Here is a 25,768-nt window from a genome sequence, read left to right on the forward strand (position 1 = left end):
CAAAAATGGGTATTAATCTTCCTTTTTCTGATTTGCTCTTGCTTCTTTTTTTTCACAGCTATTTGTGGCCTCCTCAGACAACCACTTGCCTTTTGCATTAACTATTTCTTGGGGATGAATCTTGAGCTGCCGTCCTGTAACAATGTCACAAACGTCCATTCCATAAGCTCTTCAGGCCCTCTAGCTCAGATATCTAATCCCTTGAATACCTGTTTCTCACATCACAGCTGTATAGTCTTATCATAAGGGATTTGATTTAGGTCATAACGGAATGGTCTCGTGGTTTTCCCACTACTTTCTTCCATTTAACGTCTGAATTTACATTTAATGCAGAGTTCCAAAGAATAGCAAGGAGAGATAAGAAAGCCTTCTTTGGTGATCAATGTAAAGAAATAGAGGAAAACAATAGAATGGGAAAGACTAGAGATCTCTTCAAGAAAATAAGAGATGCCAAGGGAACATTTGATCCAAACACGGGCACAATAAAGGACAGAAATGGTATGGACCTAACAGAAGCAGAAGATATTAAGAAAGAGCTAGCAAGAATACACATAACTGTACAAAAAAGATCTTCATGATCCAGATAATCACAATGGTATGATGATTCACCTTGAGCCAGATCCTGGAATGTGAAGTCAAGTGGGCCTTAGGAAACTAGGGATTACTGAGGTGAAATGTGACAAAAACTAGGGTGTTCAGAGGTAAAATCTGACAGAAACTAATGGGTTCTGAATTAAAATCTGACAGAAACTAGGGGGTTGTGTGGTAAAAATCTGACAGAAAAAAAGGGTGCTGTGGTAAAATGTGACAGAAACTAGGCAGTTCTGAGGTGAAATGTGACAGAAACTAAGGGATACTGAGGTAAAATTTAAAAGAAACTATAGTCTTCTGAGGGAAAATCTGGTAGAAACTAGGGGATTCTGTGGTAAAATCTGACAGGAATTAGGTGATTCTGGCATAAAATCTGACATAAACTAGGGGCTTCTGGGGTAAAATCTGACAGAAACAAGGGGGTTCTGAGGGAAAATCTCACAGAAACTAGGGGGTTCTGAGGTAAAATTTGACAGAAATGAAGGGGCTCTGAGGTAACATCTAACAGAAACTTGGGATTTTGAGGTGAAATGTGGCAGAAAATAGGGGCTTCTGAGGTGAAATGTGGCAAAAAATAGGGGCTTCAGAGGTAAAATCTGACAGAAACTAGGGGGTTTTGAGGTAAAACTTGACAGAAGATAGCGACTCCTGAGGTAAAATCTGTGAGAAAGTAGGGGGCTTGTGAGGTAAGACGTGACAGACACTAAGGGGTTCTGTGGTAAAACCTGAGAGAAACTAGGTTCTCCTTAGGTAAACCTGACAGAATATAATGGGTTTTGTGGTAAATCGGACAGTAACTAGGGGCTTCTGACATAAAATCTGACAAAAACTAGGGGGTTCTGAGGTAAAATCTGACAGAATTACATGCTCCAGAGGTAAAATCTGAAAGAAACTAGATGATACTGAGGTATAGTGTGAGAGAAACTAGGGACTGTTTTGGTAAAATGTGACAGAAACGAGGGGGTTCTTGGGTAAAATCTGACAGAAATCAGGGGGTATGAAGGTAACATGTTACAGAAATTGGAGGCTTCTGAGGTAAAAACTGACAGAAAGCAGGGGGTACTAAGGTAAAATCTAACAGAAATTAGAGGCTTCTGGTGGAAAATCTGACAGAAGCTAGGGGCTTCTAGGGTAAAATCTGACAGAAACTAGGTTGGTTCTGTGGTAAAATCTGACAGAAACTAGGGGCTCCTGAGGTAAAATCTGTGAGAAACTAGGGGGATTCTGGGGGTAAACACTGACAGAAACTAAGGGGGTTCTGTGGTAAAATCTGAAAGAAACTAAGTTTTCCTTAGGTAAATCTGACATAGTATGGGGCTTCTGAGGAGGAGAAGGGGACGACAGAGGATCAGGTGGTTGGATGGTATCATCGACTCAATAGGCATGAGTCTGAGCAAGCTTCAGGAGTTGGTGATGGACAGGGAAGCCTGGCATGATGCAGTCCATGGGATCACAAAATGTCAGACAGGACTGAGCGACTGAACTGAACTGAGGTTAAAATCTGACAGAAACTAAGGGGTTGTGTGGTAAAATCTGACAGAAATTCGATGGCTCCGTGGTAAAATCAGACAGAAACTAGGGGATTCTGAGCTAAAATCTGACAGGAACTAGGTGGTTCTGAGGTAAAATCTGACAGAATTACAGGCTCCAGAGGTAAGATCAGATAGAAACTAAGCAATACAGAGCTATAATCTGAGAGAAACTAGAGACACCTTTGGTACCATCTGACATAAACTAAGGGGTTCTGACATTAAATCTGAGAGAAACTAGGAAGTTTCTGACGTAAAATCCAGCAGAAACTAAGGGATTCTGTAGTAAAATCTGACAGAAACTAGGTTCTCCTTAGGTAAAATCTGACAGAAACTTGGTGGTTCCATGGTAAAATCAGACAGAAATTAGGGGGTTCTGAGGTAAAACCTGACAGAAACTAGGTGGTTCTGAAGTAAAACTTGACAGAATTATACAGAGTTAATTCTGATCCACGCTGGAGCTGTTTCTACGAATTTAACCCTTGTTTCTGTCACGTTTGTTATCATCATCATAAATAGCAGCCTGCTTCAGAGAACCCTACTCCCTCTGCCTGAGCCTTAAACCAATTACCTTTGGATAGCTCACAAGGAGATGGTCTGACCCTGCCCACCTGTGAATGACTGTAAGAAAGACGGAAATAACGTATCCCCCTGCCTGAGGTTGCCATTCTAGGGAATCATTGCAAGAGTTCAATGGTCTTTTTCACTTTGTGTCCTCACTTGCCCCATCTCTCATCCCTAAAAGCAGCTAGCATCCAGGCCCAAGAGCATGGTCATTTGGAGACATTAGTCTGCCAACTTCTCTGTCAGCTGACTTTCCAAATAAAGTCGTATTCCTTTCCTCTCGGATTCATTGGCCTGTCGTGAGGTGAGCAGAGTGAGTTTGGACTTGGTAACAGCCGCAAACATGTAGATCAATCTGGCAGGACTGAGGTCACCTTCACAGTATGAGGTTGTCCCAACCGTGATCTCAGGGCTCCTTTCACTTATTTACAACTGTGTGAATTTCTCAACAATGTTTTCTTGTTTTCAGTTTATAAGCCTCTCACCTACTGGGTTAATCATATTCCTAAGCATTTTATTTTTTTGATACTATCATGAATTGAATTTTTGAAAGTATCCTTCTTGCTTCTTTGCTTTTAGTAACTGGAAAACAACAGGTTTTCTAGCATTACTTCTGGTAACCCTGTGGGAGATCCTAGACAGAGCAGATCATGTTAAGATGAGAGCTTGTTTTCCTGTCTGTGGGGCAGGTGACGAGCAATGGGCAGGTGGGAATGTGAAGTGGTGTCTGCAGCCCATGGGCCAGAAGATGACCACACCAAGGGTGACCTAGGACATGTGACCATCTGCAGAACCGGAATGGCTCCAGGCTGCATCCACTACTTGTGGGGGAAGGAAAGCCATGGAACACGTCTTTTTTTTTTTTTTTTTTTCCATTTTAAGAAAAAAGTCATCAATGTATCAAGACCTAAGTATGCGATATTGTAAAAGCACCAACTATTCTCATAGTGATATCTGGTGACAATAATTTGTGGAAACTCCAAAAATCAGAAGCAAAGTGAATTTAATCTCCATAACAATAATTCAACATCATGTGCAAGTGCTAGACAAAGATACTGAACAGGAAGAATCAGTGGTGGGTCTTAGCAGTGAGGGCCATGGAGAGGCAGTAGATCCAAAGGACCCAAATGTAAGGTGCAGCTCAGATGCCCCCGTGTTGGTGCAGCAGTAACCGAAGAAACCTCCCCTGTGAAGAAAACGCACAGGCGTTCATGTTGAGGGCCCATGAGAGGGGTCAGAGCTCTAGAAACTCCTGGGAATGGGCAGATGCCCCAGTGATGGAGATTAAAGGCTCCCGAGTCAGAGTTCAGGTCTGAAATGACCTCAGCCAGACCCCAGCCTCAGCCCCCGAGCTTCAGGGCAAAGAGACACTGTGTCCCTAGTGACGGGGACATGAACTTCCTGTTTCCTTCGAGACCTTCTCCTGGGAATGGGCTGCTGGAGAGACTTTAAGGACAGAGGGGACAGGAGGAGGCTCCATGCCCAGGCAGAGCCCCCAGATGACCTGGAGTCAGGGTGATAGCAGCAGCAGGTCCAGCAAGACGCCGAGCAGGAAGCCACTGGGCGGCCCCATCTCCCCAGAGAGGAGTCCATACCATAACTGGTCTAGTTCCGCAAGCCTGGAGCTCTGGGTGAGCCTGAAAGGCTGTAACGGGAAGGCGGGAGCAGCAGCCTGAGCATCAGGTCAGCCCAGTGATGGCCAAGGAGCCCGAACTCCAGATTTGAGACCTGGAAAACGAGCAGAGACCCCGAGATCTGAGATGGAGCAGGGATCCCCAAGGGCCCACTACTAGCATCAGAGAGAACGAGAGCTGTTGGGACCAGGACACACGCTGGATGCTTGGTGAGTCCAGAGTCAGACAGACTCTACTGTGTTTCTCTGGTTCTGACCTGACCCGTCATGGACTCTGACCCCAGGGCACCTGCCCTTGGCACCGGGGATTTCTGCTAAAGTTGAGAAAATCAGACAATGTGTTGCTGCCAAGGAAAGCTGGAGAACGGGTGAATTAAGACAGATGTGAACAGATTTTTCCGGACCAAGTTCCCTGGTGTGATTCTGGACCCAGTCTTAGGCCAAACAGACAAATGAAGTGGCTGCCTTTGCAGAGGATGTTTCTGCCCCCAGAGCCCTGACTCTGAGAGGACAGCAGGTTTTTGTCTCACTTCCCCCCTGGCCTGGAGCACTGTGGCACCACTGATACTGCTGTCCTAAGATACACAGTAATAATCAGCCTCGTCCTCAGCCTGGTGCGAGCTGATGGTCAGGGTGGCTGTGTTCCCAGACCTGGAGACGGAGAATCAGTCGGGGACCCCGAGAGTCGACTGGTAGCACGGTAGATGAGGGTTCTGGGGGCCGATCCTGGGATCATTTGGTACCAGCCAACATAATTGCCAGTTCCAACGTTGCTGCTGCTTCCAGAGCAGGTGATGGAGACCCTCTGGCCCAGGGACCCAGACATGGAGGGCGGTTGAGTCAGCACAGCTTGGGCCCAGGATCTTGGAAGGGGGAGAGACAGAGATGGTGACTCAGGAGTCCAGACATGAGAGCAGGGAGCAGGGCCTGTGTGTCTTCCCAGGGCCCTTCCCCTGTCCCCCCATCCAGTCACCTGTGCAGAGAGCGACCAGCGTGAGGAGCAGAGGGGACCAGGCCATGGTGGACATGTCAGGGTGTCCTGCCGTCTGTGGCCCCACAGCAGAACAGAGCGTCCCCACACCGCTCCTTCCCCTCTTCATATACTGAGAGGGGGAGGGTCCTTTCATGCAAATGACTATCCTCCCCTCCAACCCCCACAATGCTCTGATCACCTCTGGGACCTGGGTCAGCTTCCTGTGCCTGAGGGAGACCAGTGTGTGATCTGGGGAAGGGATGCGTGGGGCTTGGGGGTGGGATGTCACAGCTGGGAACCCTGAGCAGAAAGCATCAGGAAGTACCAGAGGGCTGGCTCTCTGCTCTCACCCCTCCAGACACTCAGGAAAGGCCTTGGAATGCCCCCTGGTGTCCTGGCCAAACACACATCCTGACCTGGTGATCAGAGCTCTTAACAGCCAACTTTCCCCAAACTGGTTTTGTAATTATACCTTCAGGATGTGTTTGCTTGGAAAACAGCAGCCAACTGTAGCTTACCCTGTAGTGCATGTGAGTGTTACACAGTAGATGTGTGATTTTGAGATTTTCAATGAACCAAAATGTGATCATGGAGTAGTAAAAATCTAAGGGCCTCACTTAAAATAGATGCCTAAATTTAACTGAAGAAATGTTGTTGTTTAAGTCACTAAGCTGTGTCCAACTCTGGCTCTGGTTTAATTCTGCATTCCCATGGTAGTATTTCTAAAACATTAATTTTCCTTGTAGCCTCTGTTCTTTAAGTAAGATAATTTTAAAGACTTTCTGACATGTATGGCATCTCCACTGGGGGATTTTATGTCGTAGCAGGACGTTCTCTCTGTGAAACAGGGCAGGCTGAGTTAGCAGAGCCATTGCTCGGTCTCAGATCTGAGATGAGACACAGGACAAGACAAGGCAGATCAGCTGTTCTCAGGAACCTCAGACGGGACCATAGACATGGTCAGACAGAGCAGCAGTCACGGCCCCGGGGGCAGAGCCCACAGGGTCTGCTTTCCCAGCCCAGGGCCCCAGCAGCTTCTCCCGGGCTCACTGTGCATAAAATCAGTCCCACAGCAGCTGAGCACAGACACTCCTCAGCCAGGAATCATTTCCCAGGTCTCAGGACAGGGTTTCTCTCCCCTCCTGATTCCTCACTCAATGGGCACACAGGACGGAGTGTGAGGTCTCAGGGAATAAATCGGCTACTAGAGGGGTTCATGGATCCCCTGGGAAACAAGGGAACCTGGGGAGGAACAGGGAGGGGGACGAGTAGGGGTCACATTGAGAACCAGAGACCTGAGGCTTCTTGGAAAGGAAGGGTTAGAGAGGTTCAAGGGGGGGCCGAGGAAGTGAGTGTAAATTTCAGAAAGATTTGGAAACATGTCCACGATCTTCTGACAGAGTGAGCTGGGTCATGACCATGGAGATCAACAGTGTAGGTCTGTAGAAAGAGAAGGGCCCAGAATTGGGAGGAAGTCATGAATGAGGGGAGCGGGAGGGGTGGCATGGAGTGGGCTCTGGGGGCTCCTCCCCTCCTCTGTTTCTGGGAAGAGGGTGGGGACTGATGACCACCTGACCCCTTCACCCTCATTCCGGGGTGCTCGGCCCCGTGTGCAGCTTCTCTCCCAGGAGGAGGCCTGGGGGCCGCGGGTCTGAGTCTGTCCTTTGAGAGGAAGCACCTGCTGTCACGTCAACTCAGTCTGCTGAGCCTGGGAGCAGGGCCAGCTCAGGGGACCATGTTGGTCTGTTGCTATTGCTGCTGCTGCCAGGTTGCTTCAGTCATGGTCCGACTCTGTATGACCCAAAGACGGCAGCCCCCAGGCTCCTCCATCCCTGGGACTCTCCAGGCAAGAACGTTGGAGTGGGTTGCCCATTTCCTTCTCCAGTGCATGCACGCACGCATGCTAAGTCACTTCAGTCGTGCCCGACTCTGTGTGACCCCATGGACAGGCTCCTCTGTCTACGCAATTCTCTAGGCAAGAATACTGGGGTGGGTTGCCATTTCCTTGTCCTAAGTCTTCCTCTCTTGCCCCAGTAAATCCAGCCTTTCCACACCTGAGCCCGTCTTTAGAATACTCTCTGTCTTCTCAGGGAGCCCTGAGTCCGTCTGTGCGGTGCTGTCCGTCCTCCAGCCCTGAGCCGAGCAGGAAATCCCAGAGCCTGTGTCTGCTGTGAAGGGTAGGGGTGGCCCTTGAAGCCACTTTTAAACTGTCTCTAGTCCCAGCGGTGGGAAGACCAGGATGGGAGGTGGGCAGTGGCATGCAGAGCCACATGGGCAGGCTTAGGGTAACAGCGTCCTGTGCTGTAAAACAGCCATGACACGTGGAGTACCTTCAATAGAACTGCGGATTTCACGGGGAAAGGTCACCATCTCATCATGCAATGGTGATAGCTGGCAAGTTCAGTTACAACAAAGTTGGGACGCATGTCCAATCATCAGAAATAGAAAAACATGGTGTGTGAAGAGGTAGGTGTGGTGACCACCGTGGACCTTGTAAAACTCCCTTCCCTGTGGTTCTGGGTGGAGCCGATGGACCCGGGATGGAGGAGGGGTGTGGAGGCAACGAGGAGGAGAAGGAGCTCAGACACCTCACGTTAACGTGTGTGGAAGAGACGGGAAAGTCTTGTTCATTCTTGTTTCTTTGACGTAAAAATGTAAGTGCTCTTCTTATTTGTATTCATATTGGAATTGCTGCTAAAGTAGCTTTTTAATAAAATTCACATGATTTTTGTCAGAGGTGTTTTGAGAACCTCACGTCATAGAGGTGAAAATATATATTCCTACTGAATTCTTTTTCTTATTATATGAACATATTGATGACAGTTTGGCTGAACTTCTGATTTCATATATTTCATGTTACAAGTGTTAACATAAAGTATTAATAAATGGGAAGGAACAAGTAATGGAGCCACAAAAACTGACACGATATCACTTTCCGTTGTTCAATTCAAAATGTTGAATTGCCAAATAACACAACAGGGAACATATTTAAATGACACCGATGGTGACAGAGGGTCCTTGCCTGCATCCCTCATCCACGGGGAACACCCGGGCCGTTCGGTGGGCAATGGGGCAGCCTCTGCAGGGGTCTCTCATCCCCTGTCCAGGTATCCCCGGAGGTCGAGGTTCCTGAAGGAAGTTCATTTTTGTTGTATGACCGTCCCTCTGTCCTTGGTTGGATGTCAGGTCTGGGCACTGACCCCAACGACAAGAGCAGCAGGAACTGAGAAGCAAGCTGTGGCTCTGAGCTGAGAGCTGCTGTGTCCCTGGGAGCCCAGGTGCAGGACGTCACCCTCCAGTGAGGGACCCTGCTGCCCACGTGGGCAAGAGCCAACACAGGAGGTGCCAGCCTGCCTGGCCAGGACCCTGGGTTCTCAGGACCAGGCCCACAGCGCCCCCTGCTGGACTCAGACCTCCTCCTCCCCCACTTCACACCACAGCCTCCTGGAAGGGCTTTCTCACACTTGCAGCTGGGTCTTCCTGATGTCACCGCCCAGGGCAGTAGAATGAGTTCGCCTTCATCTAGTTTGGCTTGGTCATTGATTTTTCCAGTACCTAATGAGAGATCCAACCAGTCCATCCTAAAGGAGACCAGTCCTGGGTGTGCATTGGAATGAATGATGCTGAAGCTGAAACTCCAATACTTTGGCCACCTCATGTGAAGTGTTGACTCATTGGAAAAGACCCTGATGCTGGGAGGGATTGGGGGAGGAGGAGAAGGGGGAGGACAGAGGATGAGATGGCTGGATGGCATCACAGACTCAATGCATGAGTTTGTGTGAACTCCGGGAGTTGGTGATGGACAGGGAGGCCTCGCGTGATGCGATTCATGGGGGTCCACAATGAGTCGGACACGACTGAGCGACTGAACTGAACTGAACTGAATGACCTCAGACCCCTCAATGGTATGTTGATTCACTAATGAATTTCAGGATTCCCTGATGTCTGAGTTTGCTCCGCCGAGCTCGTGGGTTCACTGCCATAACACAACCACCCGAACCCTGAATTTCCAGGGTTCAAAAACCCAGCATTCCCGGGGGGTTGTGCCTGGTCATGATTCTGTCTGAGTTTCCTTCCCAGGTTGATAGGTAGTCAAGGTTGAATTTGCAAGGCCTCCTGGAGCCTGCCCAGCTGACTACATGGCTCTGTTCTTATTTCTCTCTTTGCAAAGAGAATAGGGAGGCTCTCAGGTACAACAAATCTCTTCTTGGTCACTTCCAGGGGTTCTCATTTACCCTTCATCATGGTTCTCATAGTACTTCTTTTTGACTCAGATATTTAAAGATGTTTTTAGTCTAATATTATAATCTTTCTATAATAAATGTTTGATATAAAAGATTATGCTTATAAATGGGAATCTCATCCTTGTCTGGGCTCCTGTTTCATCTCTGGTTGAGAAACCCTTATGACCGTTACCTGAGCTTCATTGGACATGGTGAGAGGCGGTCACAGGAAAGGCCAGGAGCAGCAGCCTGGGCCTCAGCTCAGCCCAGGGCCGGCCAAGGAGCTAAACGTCCTGAATCAGACCCAGCTGGACACTGTCTCTCTGGTTCTGACAATGACCGTCATGGACTCTGTCCGCCAGGACCTGCCTGTGGCATTCAGGTCCTTCTGCTCAACTTCAGATATTCATATAAAATACGGTTGCCGAAAGCAAAGCCTTGGTGAGGGGTCAGAATGAAGAAGAATGAAAGGGTTTCCCAGACCAATTTCCTGGTGTGGGGCTCAGACCCCCGTTTTAAATCAAACAAGCAACAGAAGTGTCTGCATTGGCAGAAGATGCTTCAGCCCAGGGAGGGCCCGTGACTTCAGGGAGGGCAGGTTTTTGTCTCACTTCCCCCCTGGCCTGGAGCACTGTGGCATTACTGCTACTATCCTCAGCAGATGCACAGAAATAATCTGCCTCGTCCTCAGCCTGGAGCGAGCTGATGGTCAGGGGTGGCTGTGTTCCCAGACCTGGAGCCGGAGAATCGGTCGGGGACCCCCGAGGCTCGACTGGTGTCACCATAGATGAAGGGTTCTGGGGGCCGATCCTGGGATCAGTTGGTACCAGCTCACATATCCATTTCCAACATTGCTGCTGCTTCCAGAGCAGGTGATGGAGACCCTCTGGCCCAGGGACCCGGACACGGATGATGGCTGAGTCAGCACAGCCTGGGCCCAGGATCCTGGAAGGGCGAGAGACAGAGATGGTGACTCGGGGGTCAAGACATGAGAGCAGGGAGCAGGGCCCTTGTGTCTTTCCGGGCCCTTCCCCTGTCCCCCCCATCCAGTCACCTGTGTAGACAGCAACCAGCGTGAGGAACAGAGGGGACCAGGCCATGGTGGACATGTCAGGGCGTCCTGCTGTCTGTGGCCCACAGCAGAACAGAGCGTCCCCACACCGCTCCTTCCCCTCTTCATACCCTGAGAGGGGGCGGGGCCTTTCATGCAAATGACTGTCCTCCCGTCCAACCCCACAATGCTCTGATCACCTCTGGGACCTGGGTCAGCTTCCTGTGCCTGAGGGAGACCAGTGTGTGATCTGGGGAAGGGATGCGTGGGGCTTGGGGGTGGCATGTCACAGCTGGGACCCTGAGCAGAAAGCATCAGGAAGTACCAGGGGGCTGGTCTCTGCTCTCACCCCTCCAGACACTCAGGAAAGGCCTTGGAATGCCCCCTGGTGTCCTGGCCAAACATACATCCTGACCTGGTGATAGAGCTCTTAGAGTCAACATTCCCAAAACTGGTCTTGAAATTATACCTTCAGGATGTGTTTGGTTGGAAAACAGCAGCCAACTGTAGCTTACCCTGTAGTGCATGTGAGTGTTACACAGTGGATGTGTGATTTTGAGATTTTCAATGAACCAAAATGTGATTGTGGAGTAGTGAAAATCTAAGGGCCTCACTTAAAATAGATGCCTAAATTTAACTGAAGCAAATGTTGTGGTTCAGTCCGACAAAGTTGTGTCCGTCTCTGGCTCTATTTTAATTTTTTATTGCCATGGTACTATTTCTAAAACATAATTTTCCTTTTAGATTCTGTTCTTTAAATAAGATCATTTTAAAGACTCTGTGACATATATGGCATCTGTGAAACAGGGCAGGCTGAGTTATCAGAGCCATGGGTCAGTCTCAGATCTGAGATGAGGGACAGGACATGACAAGACAGACCAGTTGTTCTCAGGAATCTCAGACGTGATCATGGGGATCAAACCTGACTTAGGTGTGGTCCAGACAGAGCAGCAGCCACGGCCCCGGGGGCAGAGCCCCAGGACAGGGTCTGCTTTCTCAGCCCAGGGCCCCAGCAGCTTCTCCCGGGCTCACTGTGCATAAAGTCAGTCCCACAGCAGCTGAGGACAGACACTCCTCAGCCAGGAATCATTTCCCAGGTCTCAGGACAGGGTTTCTCTCCCCTCCTGATTCCTCACTCGATGGGCACATGGGACAGAGTGTGAACGTTCACGGGATAAATCAGCTGCTGGGTGGGCATCACTGGGTCCCCTGGGAAATGAGGGGGAACCAGAGGTGGAACAGGGAGGGGTCGAGCTGGGGTCACACCTGAGAGCCAGAAATCTGAGGCTTCTCGGGAAGCAAGGGTTAGAGAGGTTCAAGGAGGGGGATGAGGAAGTGAGTGTTTCAGGAAGATCTGGAAACTCGTTCATGACTCGCTAAGAGCATGAGCTTGGTCATCACTGTGGAGGCCAACAGTGTATGATGTAGAAAGAGCGAGGCCCAGAATTGGGAGGAAAGTCACGAATGAGGAGAGGAGGAGGGCAGGCTCTGAGCAAAGAGATGAGGAGGAGCGGGCGCAGGCTGAGGAGAGCTGGAGGGGTTCACTGAGTGGGCTCTAGGGGCTCCTTCCCTCCTCTCTTTCTGGGAAGAGGGTGGGCACTGATGACTACCTGACCCCTTCACCCTCCAATTCTGGGTGTTCGGCCCCGGGTGCAGCTTCAGTCCCAGGAGGAGGCCTGGGGGCCGCGGCTCTGAGTCTGTCCCCTGAGAGGAACCACCTGCTCTCACATCCAACTCAGTCCACTGAGCCCGGGTGCAGGGCCAGCTCAGGGGACCATGGGGGTGCGTTGAGGGGCTGCCAGTTCTGAGCAGGTGCACAGCGCCCCCTGGTGACGCACCCGGGGAACGTTCTCGGCGGTGAGAGTGGGACCAAGGTGCCGCTCAGTTTCTTGATTCTCAATCCTGTTTGACTCCTTTGCGACCCCGTGGACTCTAGCCCACCAGGCTCATCTGTCCATGGGATTCTCCAGGCAAGAACACTGGAGAGGGTTGCCGTTTCTTGCTCCAGAGGATCTTCCCACCCCAGGGACAGAACCCACTTCTCTTATGTCCCTTGCATTGGCACCGGGTTCTTTACCTCGAGCGACACCTGGGAAGCCTTATGAGAGGAAGCAGGGGCGCTCTTTTTTCCTGTCACCAAACACTCTGTCAATAAACAAATGAATGTATTGAATAGCAATAAGTATTACATGTCTTTGATAGTGTGCAGATACTTCTTTTTTATTTCTCCTATTGTATTTTCAGGTGATTCTGACTACTTTTTCTCTTTTTCCTACATTTATCTCCTTTTCCTTAGGATCCAAGAGTGTTTGTACTTGCTCATCAAATAGATTTGATGATTTGTCCCTAAAAACATCTGTCACCTGATTTCATCATCTCAGGCATCTCACCAGTGATGTCTATGCCTTCTCACTTCCCTTCAATATTTAGTATTCTGGTTCTTGATAGAAGTGACAATTCTACTGGATACTGGATTCTGTGGAAATTGCTTGTAGAAACTCTGGGTTCCATTTCCTTTTCCTTTAACAGAAAATGCTTCTGTGGTGGAAGCTCAGGGATGTGCGTTCACTGCCCAGTGACCCAGCAAGGGCGCACTGACTCCCCTGCTCCGTGCTGCCGACTGCGACCTGGGAGCCGGGGGCAATTGCTGTGAGCAGCTCCTTCATCCAGGGGCGTGTGACCACCCCTTGTGTGCCGCTGGCCTAGGGAGGGGAGTCAAGCTGAGTGGTCAGCTGTGCTGCAGTCAGGGGACACTCATTTCTGCTGGGTTCCGTGGTCTCAGGGACTCCAGGAAAGGAGGGGCAAACACCTTGCCCTGGGAGCCCCATGGCTGTGGGGGAAGCAGGTTTTTGTCTCCTTCTCTCTGGCCTGAAGCACTGTGCAAACTTTCAAGCCATCAGCCCATGAGAAACAGTAATAATCAGTATCATTCAGCATGAACTGAGGTGGTCAGAGAGGCTGAGTTGCCAGGCTTGGAGCCAGAGAATCAATCTGGGACCCCTGAGGGTCGTTTGCTATTTTCATATGTCAGGAGTCTAGGGGCCTTTCCTGGGAGCTGTTGGTACCAGCTCACATAAAGACCCCCAGTGTTGCTGCTCCTTCCAGTGAAGGAGAGGGTAACCCTCTGACCCAAAGTCCCAAACACGGAGGGCGGCTGAGTCAGCATAGCCTGGGCCCAGGATCCTGGAAGGGGGAGAGACAGACATGGTGACTCTGGGGTCCTGACAGGAGAGTAGGGAGCAGGGCCTGTGAGTCTTCCCAGGGCCCTTCACCTGTCCCCCCATCCAGTCACCTGTGAAGAGAACGACCAGGGTGAGGAGCAGAGGGGACCAGGCCATGGTGGACACAGTCAGGGCGTCCTGCCTTCTGTAGCCTCACAGCTGAGCAGAGTGTCCCCACACCGCTCCTTCCCCTCTTCATACCCTGAGAGGGGGAGGGTCCTTTCATGCAAAGGATCCCGTGCATCACACTGACCCTCCCAGGCCCTGGGCCAGGTCTCTATGCCTGACGGTGGCCAGAGAGTTGTCAGGGGTAGGGCTCTGTGGGCCTCAGGAGTGGGAGTCACAGCTGGGAGCCCTGAGCAGAGGCCACCAGGCCTTGTCAAGGAGCTCTGTCGGGGGCCCAGCTCTGCCTCCCACCACCCAGCGTCAGAAATGGACCTCGAGCGCCCCCCACCCCTTGTCCAGGCCCAGACACACATCCTGTGACCTGGAGAGCAAAGCCCTCAAGGACAGATCCTGCCTCCTGCTCTGTGCACTGTCCCCTCTTTAGCACCAGGCCAGGTGCCCCTTCTGTGTCCCCCTGAGCTCAGGGCCATCATGGGCTCCCCTCAAATCCTCAGGATGAATCTGTCCAGGGCTTCCATGACTGCTCAGGGGTCAGGACCGAGGGGCATCTGAGACACAAATTCCTCTCAGATCAGGATCAGGTCAGGGCAGTGCCGGCCCCGGAGCGGGAAGGTGGGTCTCCTTCTGTGCAGGACAGCAGGGTCCCTCCTCTGTGGGCCTCCTCCCTGGTGGGCAGAGCCCTCCTTCCTCTGTGCGTCCCCTCAGCCCTGAGGAAGAGGGGGCAGTTCTCTGAGGAGGGGGTGAAGGTGTGGAGAGAGGCCTGAGGTGGGACTCAGCATTCCTAAATGCCTGCATCTTTACTGTGTGTTTGAACAAAAGAGCCTCTTGATGAAAGCAAAAGAGGAGAGTGAAAAAGTTGGATTAAAACCCAACATTTAGAAAACTAAGGTCATGGCATCTGGTCCCATCACTTCATGGCAAATAGATGGGGAAACAGTGGAAACTGACAGACTTCACGTTTGGGCTCCAAATCACTGCAGATGGGGACTGCAGCCATGAAATTAAAAGACGCTTGCTCCTTGGAAGAAAAGCTATGACCAACCTAGACAGCATATTAAAAAGCAGATACATGACTTTGCCAACAAAGGTCTGTCTAGTCAAAGCTATGGTTTTTCCAGTAGTCATGGAAAAGTTGAGAGTTGGACTATAAAGACAGCTGTGCACCAAAGAAATGATGCTTTTGAACTCTGGTGTTGGAGGAGACTTTTGAGAGTCCATTGGACTGCAAGGAGATCCAACCAGTCCATCCTAAAGGAAATCAGTCCTGAATGTTCAGTGGATGGACTGATACTGAAGCTGAAGCTCCAATACTTTGGCCACCTGATGCAAAGAACTGACTCATTTGAAAAGACCCTGATGCTGGGAAAGATTGAAGGTGGGAGGAGAAGGGGACAACAGAGGATAAGATTGTTGGATGGCATCACCAACTCAATGGACATGAGTTTGAGTAAATTCCAGGACTTGGTGATGGACAGGGAAGCCTGGCGTGCTACAGTCCATGGGGTCGCAAAGAGTCGGACATGACTGAGCTACTGAACTGAACAGAACTTACTGTGTGTGAAGCCTTCCACACGCTGGACCCTGTCCCATGGCCTGTCTTATGAAGTTGCCCCTCCCGGGCGTCTGTCCTGCAGGCACAGGGCACCGGCTGCAGGGAGCAGGCCTGGTGATGCTCCTGGCAGTTTTTATTGAGACTCTGAAGGGCTCTGAGCAGCATGTGTCCCCAGGGATCCTGATACATAATAGCTGTTAGGACCAACCGTCCCAAATAGCAGGTTAGAGAAGGTAGAGGTCAAAGTGATTGGTTGGAAAAGAACGGTTGACTGTAGCTTGCCCTGCACTGGTGAGGTGTTACACTCTGGGTGTGTGAGATTTTAAACGAACCAAATGTGGCAATGGATTACAGAAAATCTACAGTCATTCCTTAAAATCTGTGCATGAATTAAACTGATGGAAAATCTATGTTCTCTCTTAATTTTTCACTTACAAGGGTACAGTTCTGGAAAACTAATTATCATTGTAAGTTCTTTTTTATTAAAAAGTTCTTTTTAATTGACCTCATAGGTATCCTAGGAAATTTTAAATATTATCCAGTAAAAATATTTCTACAAAGATATTTGCATTCCTAACTTGTTTGGAGTTTGAGTGAGGCAGGGCTAGAACCAGCTCTTTCTGCCACATTTTGCCTCTCCACTGGGGAGTGCTTGTCTCTGAGCAGCCTGTGAAAACAGGGCAGGCTGACGTATGGGAGCCATAGGTCAGCTCAGAGCTGAGTTGAGGGAACGTGCATGACAGGGCAGGTCTCCTGACCTCGGACACTCAGAAGTGACCATAGGAAGATAGGCTGAGTTAAAGGAGGTCCAGGTAAGGCAGCAGTGACAGCCCTGGCCGGGAGGGGATGAGTTGGAGTCACACCTGAAGTCTGGAGACCTGAGGCTTCTCTGGTAGGAGGGCTAGAGAGGTTGCAAGAGAGGACAAGGCTGGTCAAGGAAGCCTGGAAACCGACCCATGACCTGATAGAGTGACATTGGTCTGGAGGAGGAGGTCGCTGGTGAAGGGTTGTAGAGAGGAGCCCAGGATTGGGGAGGAAAGTCATGGATTAGAGGGGTGCTCTTAGGAAAGAGCAAGAGAGGAGTAGAAGAGGCTGCAGGGAGTGGGAGCGGTGCAAGGGGTTATTATGTATTCCTACTGAATTCTTTTCTTTTTATACGAACATATTGATGACAGTTTGGCTGAACTTCTGATTTCATATCTTTCATGTTACAAGTGTTAACATAAAGTATTAATATAACGGGAAGGAACAAGTAAGGGAGCCACAGAAACTGACACAATGTCAGTTTCCATGGTTCACGACAAAATGTTGAAATTGCCAAGTAACCCAACAGGGAACGTTTTTAAATGACACAGATGGTGACAGAGGGTCCTTGCCTGCATCCCTCTTCAACTGGGAACACCCGGGCATTCTGTGGGCAATGGGGCAGCCTCTGCAGGGGTCTCTCATCCCCTGTCCAGGTATCCCCGGAGGCCGAGTTTCCTGAAGGAAGTTCATTCTTGTTGTATGACCGTCCCTCTGTCCTTGGCTGGATGTCAGGTCTGAGCACTGACCCCACGACAGAGCAGCGGGAACTGAGAGGCAAGCCTGTGGCTCTGAGCTGAGAGCTGCCGTGTCCCCTGGGAGCCCAGGTGCAGGATGTCACCCTCCAGTGGGGACCCTGCTGCCCACGTGGGCAAGAGCCAAGGGAGGCGGTGCCAGCCTGCCTGGCCAGGACCCTGGGCTCTCAGGACCAGGCCCACAGCGCCCTCTGCTGGACTCTGACCTCCTCCTCCCCCACTTCACACCACAGCCTCCTGGAAGGGCTTTGTCTCACTTGCAGGTGGGTCTTCCTGCTGTCACCGCCCAGGGCAGTAGAATGAGTTGCCTTCGTCTAGTTTGGGCCTGGTCATTGATTTTTCCAGGTACCTAATGAGAGATCCAACCAGTCCATCCTAAAGGAGACCAGTCCTGGGTGTTCACTGGAAGGACTAATGCTGAAGCTGAAACTCCAATACTTTGGCCACCTCATGTGAAGAGTTGACTCATTGGAAAAGACCCTGATGCTGGGAGGGATTGGGGGAGGAGGAGAAGGGGAGGACAGAGGATGAGATGGCTGGATGGCATCACAGACTCAATGCATGAGTTTGTGTGAACTCCGGGAGTTGGTGATGGACAGGGAGGCCTCGCGTGATGCGATTCATGGGGTCACAATGAGTCGGACACGACTGAGCGACTGAACTGAACTGAACTGAATGACCTCAGACCCCTCAATGGTATGTTGATTCACTAATGAATTTCAGGATTCCCTGATGTCTGAGTTTGCTCCGCCGAGCTCGTGGGTTCACTGCCATAACACAACCACCCGAACCTGAATTTCCAGGGTTCAAAAACCCAGCATTCCCGGGGGGTTGTGCCTGGTCATGATTCTGTCTGAGTTTCCTTCCCAGGTTGATAGGTAGTCAAGGTTGAATTTGCAAGGCCTCCTGGAGCCTGCCCAGCTGACTACATGGCTCTGTTCTTATTTCTCTCTTTGCAAAGAGAATAGGGAGGCTCTCAGGTACAACAAATCTCTTCTTGGTCACTTCCAGGGGTTCTCATTTACCCTTCATCATGGTTCTCATAGTACTTCTTTTTGACTCAGATATTTAAAGATGTTTTTAGTCTAATTTTATAATCTTTCTATAATAAATGTTTGATATAAAAGATTATGCTTATAAATGGGAATCTCATCCTTGTCTGGGCTCCTGTTTCATCTCTGGTTGAGAAACCCTTATGACCGTTACCTGATCTTCATTGGACATGGTGAGAGGCGGTCACAGGAAAGGCAGGAGCAGCAGCCTGGGCCTCAGCTCAGCCCAGGGCCGGCCAAGGAGCTAAACGTCCTGAATCAGACCCAGCTGGACACTGTCTCTCTGGTTCTGACATGACCGTCATGGACTCTGTCCGCCAGGACCTGCCTCTGGCATTCAGGTCCTTCTGCTCAACTTCAGATATTCATATAAAATACGGTTGCCGAAAGCAAAGCCTTGGTGAGGGGTCAGAATGAAGAAGAACTGAAAGGGTTTCCCAGACCAATTTCCTGGTGTGGGGCTCAGACCCCCGTTTTAAATCAAACAAGCAACAGAAGTGTCTGCATTGGCAGAAGATGCTTCAGCCCAGGGAGGCCCGTGACTTGGGGGAGAGCAGGTTTTTGTCTCACTTCCCCCCTGGCCTGGAGCACTGTGGCATTACTGCTACTGCTGTCACCAGCTGCACAGAAATAATCTGCCTCGTCCTCAGCCTGGAGCGAGCTGATGGTCAGGGTGGCTGTGTTCCCAGACCTGGAGCCGGAGAATCGGTCGGGGACCCCCGAGGCTCGACTGGTGTCACCATAGATGAGGGTTCTGGGGGCCGATCCTGGGATCTGTTGGAACCAGCTCACATATCCATTTCCAACATTGCTGCTGCTTCCGGTGCAGGTGATGGAGACCCTCTGGCCCAGGGACCCGGACACGGATGATGGCTGAGTCAGCACAGCCTGGGCCCAGGATCCTGGAAGGGCGAGAGACAGAGATGGTGACTCGGGGGTCAAGACATGAGAGCAGGGAGCAGGGCCCTTGTGTCTTCCCAGGGCCCTTCCCCTGTCCCCCTATCCAGTCACCTGTGCAGAGAGCGACCAGCGTGAGGAACAGAGGGGACCAGGCCATGGTGGACATGTCAGGGCGTCCTGCCTTCTGTGGCCCCACAGCAGAACAGAGCGTCCCCACACCGCTCCTTCCCCTCTTCATATACTGAGAGGGGGAGGGTTCTTTCATGCAAATGACTGTCCTCCCCTCCAACCCCCCGCAATGCTCTGATCACCTCTGGGTCCTGGGTCAGCTTCCTGTGCCTGAGGGACACCAGTGTGTGATCTGGGGAAGGGATGCGTGGGGCTTGGGGTGGCATGTCACAGCTGGGAGCCCTGAGCAGAAAGCATCAGGAAGTACCAGGGGGCTCTTCTCTGCTGTCATCCCCTCCAGACACTCAGGAAAGGCTTTGGAACGCCCCCTAGTGTCCTGGCCAAACATCCATCCTGACCTGGTGATAGAGCTCTTAGAGTCAACATTCCCAAAACTGGTCTTGAAATTATACCTTCAGGATGTGTTTGGTTGGAAAACAGCAGCCAACTGTAGCTTACCCTGTAGTGCATGTGAGTGTTACACAGTGGATGTGTGATTTTGAGATTTTCAATGAACCAAAATGTGTTCATGGAGTAGTGAAAATCTAAGGGCCTCACTTAAAATAGATGCCTAAATTTAACTGAAGCAAATGTTGTGGTTCAGTCCGACAAAGTTGTGTCCATCTCTGGCTCTATTTTAATTTTTATTGCCATGGTACTATTTCTAAAACATAATTTTCCTTTTAGATTATGTTCTTTAAATAAAATCATTTTAAAGACTTTCTGACACGTATGGCATCTCCACTGGGGGATTTTATGTCATAGCAGGATGTTCTGTCTGTGAAACAGGGCAGGCTGAGTTATCAGAGCCATGGGTCAGTCTCAGATCTGAGATGAGGGACAGGACATGACAAGACAGATCAGTTGTTCTCAAGAATCTCAGACGTGATCATGGGGATCAAACCTGACTTAGGCGTGGTCCAGACAGAGCAGCAGTCATGGCCCCAGGGGCAGAGCCCCAGGACAGGGTCTACTTTCCCAGCCCAGGGCCCCAGCAGCTTCTCCCGGGCTCACTGTGCATAAAGTCACTCCCACAGCAGCTGAACACAGACACTCCTCAGCCAGAAATCATTTCAGAGGTGTCAGGACCAGGCTTTCTCTCCCCTCCTGACTCCTGACTCGATGGGCACACGGGATGGAGTGTGAACATTCACGGGATAAATCAGCTGCTGGGTGGGCATCACTGGATCCCCTCGGAAAATAGGGTGAACCAGGGGTGGAACAGGGAGGGGTCGAGCTGGGGTCACACCTGAGAGCCGGAAACCTGAGGCTTCACGGGAGGAAGGGTTAGAGAGGTTCAAGGAGGGGGATGAGGAAGTGAATGTTTCAGGAAGATCTGGAAACTCGTTCATGACTTTCTAAGAGCATGAGCTTGGTCACCACTGTGAAGGTCAACAGTGTATGTTTGTAGAAAGAACGAGGCCCAGAATTGGGAGGAAAGTCATGAATGAGGGGAGCGGGAGGGCAGGCTCTGAGCAAAGAGATGAGGAGGAGCGGGCGCAGGCTGAGGAGAGCTGGAGGGGTGCACGGGGTGGGCTCTGGGGGCTCCTCCCCTCCTCTGTTTCTGGGAAGAGGGTGGGGACTGATGACCACCTGACCCCTTCACCCTCCAATTCTGGATGCTCGGCCCCGGGTGCAGCTTCAGTCCCAGGAGGAGGCCTGGGGGCCGAGGCTCTGAGTCTGTCCCCTGAGAGGAAGCACCTGCTGTCACATCCAACTCAGTCCGCTGAGCCCGGGTGCAGGGCCAGCTCAGGGGACCATGGGGGTGCGTTGAGGGGCTGCCAGTTCTGAGCAGGTGCACAGCGCCCCCTGGTGACGCACCCGGGGAACGTTCTCGGCGGTGAGAGTGGGAGCAAGGTGCCGCTGTTACTTGGTTCTCAATCCTGTCTGACTCTTTTGCGACCCCGTGGACTCTAGCCCACCAGGCTTGTCTGTCCGTGGGATTCTCCAGGCAAGAACACTGGAGTGGTGCCGGGAGCCGGTGAGGCATTCCACTCGTGACAAAGGTCATGAGGAAGGAGGCTCGGCATATGCAAAGGCGGGATCGAGCCTCAGGAGTCCACCCGGATATTCTCGAGCCTCTGCCCCCAAAAACCAGAGTCTGCCTACTTTATTGCTTTGTGCTCTCACCTCTGACTTTACTGGGGGCTGTCCCCTACCACCATCTCGCTCTCTCTGTCAAAGAGTTAACTTACAGCTCCAATTAATAAAAGTTCCTGGGCGATTAGGAGTGTTTAAATCCAAACCCCTCAGATGGCTCTCTAACTCGCCTGACAAGTTTACCCGGACTCCTACAGCTATGCATAGGATTGTTTGCAGTCTCCCAGCCTCGAGAGGCACGGGAAGCTTAAGATATTCAAATAGCTTAGAGCCTCTCAGAGAGTTAGAAACTGTCGGAATAAACTAGTAAAGGATTTCATTGATGAGCCAATGCTTGTTGCCAAGTTTTCACATCCCCTGAATTGTATCCTTGAATATGTATTAATTAATAGTTGGTATGTAGCAAAAATAAGTAGTGTCCTTAGTGTTAGTAACTTTAGACCCTTAAGGTAATAAATTCTTTCCTTTGTTGTAAACCCATTAAACATCCACCCTATAGGAATGCAATTTTATCTTCGGAAGATGGCGCCAAACCTTAAAATAATTACTCTTAGAGAAAATAAGTCTTTATTGATAAGTCCTTGTCAAGAGTCATAAAATGTTAATAGGCCTTCTGGCCAGAAGATGATGTAAATCACCTAAACCATTTGTATACGATAAATTTGCAGGAAAGAAACCCTGGTTTTTGATAAGAATCAAAGACTGCTGACTTTGCATCCCCTATTATCCTCTATGTGTAACTTAGGGTATATAAGCCCCTGTTAAAAATAAAGCTACGGGCCTTGCTCACCAATGCTTGGTCTCCCCATGTCATTCTTTCTTTTCACATTCTGCTGAAGTTTCCATCTGGAGCGTGGATATCCTCTGCGACCATTTATTTGCCTGGGCTTCTAAGACCCACTCGAGAAGGTGTCTAAGGTGGGGCACCTTCCACTATTCGAGAGGGCGCCTGCGGCCTCCGTGGTCAGAGCTAACCTGGTGTCACGGGTTATATTGATTTTCCGTGTAAACCAAGCTACTCAGCCTCTTTTCTCCACTGAATTTTCCTACTGAGCTATCCTCATTCTAGTACTCTTTATATCTCTAATTAGCATATAAATAGTCGCCTAGGCCGTCTCTCCTTCGAATACCCTGGATCAGCTGGGGCTGGATCCCAGCAGAGTGGGTTGCTGTTTCTTGCTCCAGAGGATCTTCCCACCCCAGAGACAGAACCCACATCTCTTATGTCCCTTGCATTGGCAGGCGGGTTCTTCACCTCTAGCAACACCTGGGAAGCCTTATGAGAGGAAGCAGGGGCGCTCTTTTTTCCTGTCAGCAAACACTCTTTCAATAAACGAATGAATGAATTGAATAGCAATAAGTATTACATGTCTTTGATAGTGTACAGATACTTGTTTTTTATTTCTCCTATTGTATTTTCAGGTGATTCTGACTACTTTTTCTTCTTTTCCTACATTTATCTCCTTTTCCTTAGGACCCAAGAGTGTTTGTATTTGCTCATCAAATAGATTTGATGATTTGTCCCTAAAATTATCTGTCACTTGATTTCATCATCTCAGGCATCTCACCAGTGATGTCTATGCCGTCTCATTTCCCTTCATTATTTAGTTTCCTGGTTCTTGATAGAAGTGACGATTTTTACTGGATCCTGGACTGTGTGGAAATTGCTTGTAGAAAGTCTGGGTTCCATTTCCTTTTCCTTTAACAGGAGATGCTTCTGTGTGGAAGTTCAGGGATGTGCGTTCGCTGCCCAGTGACCCAGCAAGGGTGGCACTGACCACCCTGCTCTGTGCTGCTGACTCTGACCTGGGAGCCGGGGGCAACTGCTGTGAGCAGCTCCTTCATCCAGGGGTGTGTGACCACCTCTTGTGTGCCGCTGCCCTAGGGAGGGGAGTCGAGCTGAGGGGGCAGCTGAGCTGAAGTCAGGGGACACCCAGACAGCTGGGTTCTGTGGACTCAGGGACTCCAGGAAGGGAGGGACAGACATCTTGCCCTGGGAGCCCCATGGCTGTGGGGGAAATAGGTTTTTGTCTCCTTCTCTCTGGGCTGAGCACTGTGCAAACTTTCAAGCCATCAGCCCATGAGAAACAGTAATAATCAGTGTCGTCCTCAGACTGAACTGAGGTGGTCAGCGCGGCCGAGCTGCCAGACTTGGAGCCAGAGAATCAATCTGGGAGTCCTGAGGGTCGTTTGCTATTTTCATAGGTCAGGACTCTGGGGGCCTTCCTGGGAGCTGTTGGTACCAGCTCACATAAAGACCCCAGGGTTGCTGCTGCTTCCAGTGCAGGAGAGGGTGACCCTCTGACCCAAAGTCCCAGACACGGAGGGCGGCTGAGTCAGCACAGCCTGGGCCCAGGATCCTGGAAGAGGGAGAGACAGACATGGTGACTCTGGGGTCCTGACAGGAGAGCAGGGAGCAGGGCCTGTGAGTCGTCCCAGGGCCCTTCCCCTGTCCCCCCATCTAGTCACCTGTGCAGAGAATGACCAGGGTGAGGAGCAGAGGGGACCAGGCCATGGTGGACACAGTCAGGGCGTCCTGCCTTCTGTGGCCCCACAGCTGAGCAGAGCGTCCCCACACCGCTCCTTCCCTTCTTCATACCCTGAGAGGGGGAGGGACCTTTCCTGCAAAGGATCCCGTGCATCACACTGACCCCTCCTGGGCCCTGGGCCGGGTCTCTATGCCTGAGGGCGGCCAGAGGGTTCTCAGGGGTGGGGCTCTGTGGGTTTCAAGAGTGGGAGGTCACAGCTGGGAGCCCTGAGCAGAGGCCACCAGGCCTTGTCAGGGAGTTCTATCGGGGGGCCCAGCTCTGCCTCCCACCACCCAGCTTCAGGAATGGGCCCCGAGCGCCCCCAGCCCCTTGTCCAGGCCCAGACACACATCCTGTGACCTGGAGACCAGAGCTCTCAAGGACAGATCCTGCCTCCTGCTCTGTGCACTGCCCCCCCTTTAGCACCAGGCCAGATGCCCCTTCTGTGTCCCCCTGAGCTCAGGGCCATCATGGGCTCCCCTCAAATCCTCAGGATGAATCTGTCCATGGCTTCCATGACTGCTCAGGGGTCAGGAATGATGGGCGTCTGAGATACAAATTCCTCTCAGATCAGGAACAGGTCAGGGCAGTGCCGGCCCCGGAGCAGGAAGGCGGGTCTCCTTCTGTGCAGGACAGCAGGGTCCCTCCTCTGTGGGCCTCCTCCATGGTGGGCAGAGCCCTCCTTCCGCTGTGTGTCCCCTCAAGCCCTGAGGAAGAGGGGGCACATCTCTGAGGAGAGGGTGAAAGTGTGGAGAGAGGCCTGAGGTGGGACTCAGCATTCCTAAATGCCTGCATCTTTACTGTGTGTTTGAACAAAAGAGCCTCTTGAGGAAAGCGAAAGAGGAGAGTGAAAAAGTTGGATTAAAACCCAACATTTAGAAAACTAAGGTCATGGCATCTGGTCCCATCACTTCACGGCAAATAGATGGGGAAACAGTGGAAACTGACAGACTTCACGTTTGGGCTCCAAATCACTGCAGATGGGGACTGCAGCCATGAAATTAAAAGACGCTTGCTCCTTGGAAGAAAAGCTATGACCAACCTAGACAGCATATTAAAAAGCAGATACATGACTTTGCCAACAAAGGTCTGTCTAGTCAAAGCTATGGTTTTTCCAGTAGTCATGGAAAAGTTGAGAGTTGGACTATAAAGACAGCTGCGCACCAAAGAAACGATGCTTTTGAACTCTGGTGTTGGAGGAGACTTTTGAGAGTCCCTTGGACTGCAAGGAGATCCAACCAGTCCATCCTAAAGGAAATCAGTCCTGAATATTCACTGGACAGACTGATACTGAAGCTCCAATACTTTGGCCACGTGATGCAAAGAACTGACTCATTTGAAAAGACCCTGATACTGGGAAAGATTGAGGACAGGAGGAGAAGCAGATGACAGAGGATGAGATGGTTGGATGGCATTTCCAACTCAATGGACATGAGTTTGAGTAAACTCCAGGACTTGGTGATGGACAGGGAAGCCTGGCGTGCTGCAGTCCATGGGGTCGCAGAGTCGGACATGACTGAGCTACTGAACTGAACAGAACTTACTGTGTGTGAAGCCTTCCACACGCTGGACCCTGTCCCATGGCCTGTCTTATGAAGTGGCCCCTCCTGGGCGTCTGTCCTGCTGGCACAGGGCACCGGCTGCAGGGAGCAGGCCTGGTGATGCTCCTGGCAGTTTTTATTGAGACTCTGAAGGGCTCTGAGCAGGGTGTGTCCCCAGGGATCCTGATACATAATAGCTGTTAGGACCAACCATCCCAAATAGCAGGTTAGAGAAGGAAGAGGTCGAAGTGATTGGTTGGAAAAGAACGGTTGAATGTAGCTTGCCCTGCACTGGTGAGGTGTTACACTCTGGGTGTGTGGGATTTTAAACGAACCAAATGTGGTAATGGATTAGTGAAAATCTACAGTCATTCCTTAAAATATGTGCATGAATTAAACTGATGGAAAATCGACGTTCTCTCTTAATTTTTCACTTACAAGGGTACAGTTCTGGAAA

The 25,768-nt window shown here is 50.8% G+C and overlaps 1 protein-coding gene, 2 pseudogenes and 1 gene segment (V, D, J or C); 1 reads left to right on the plus strand and 3 right to left on the minus strand.

The window, feature by feature from the left end:
* Positions 1-25,768, plus strand: part of LOC789205 (immunoglobulin lambda-1 light chain-like) — a 448,173-nt gene that overhangs the window by 28,389 nt on the left and 394,016 nt on the right. The gene's annotated exons all lie outside the window — the stretch shown is intronic.
* LOC112442086 (immunoglobulin lambda variable 1-40-like) lies at positions 4,195-10,649 on the minus strand (annotated as a pseudogene). Its single transcript, XR_003030110.2, has 4 exons — positions 10,568-10,649; positions 10,247-10,458; positions 4,848-4,968; positions 4,195-4,329 (listed from the first exon to the last, which is right to left on the minus strand). The product of XR_003030110.2 is annotated as an immunoglobulin lambda variable 1-40-like (transcript).
* On the minus strand, positions 18,540-19,183 carry LOC112442065 (immunoglobulin lambda variable 1-40-like). The segment is given in 2 exon segments: positions 18,540-18,976; positions 19,086-19,183. Coding segments are annotated over 2 exon segments (477 nt in total).
* On the minus strand, positions 20,861-23,814 carry LOC104974707 (immunoglobulin lambda variable 1-40-like; annotated as a pseudogene).

Source organism: Bos taurus, chromosome 17, assembly GCF_002263795.3.
Source record: "Bos taurus isolate L1 Dominette 01449 registration number 42190680 breed Hereford chromosome 17, ARS-UCD2.0, whole genome shotgun sequence".
Taxonomy (NCBI): domain Eukaryota; kingdom Metazoa; phylum Chordata; class Mammalia; order Artiodactyla; family Bovidae; genus Bos; species Bos taurus.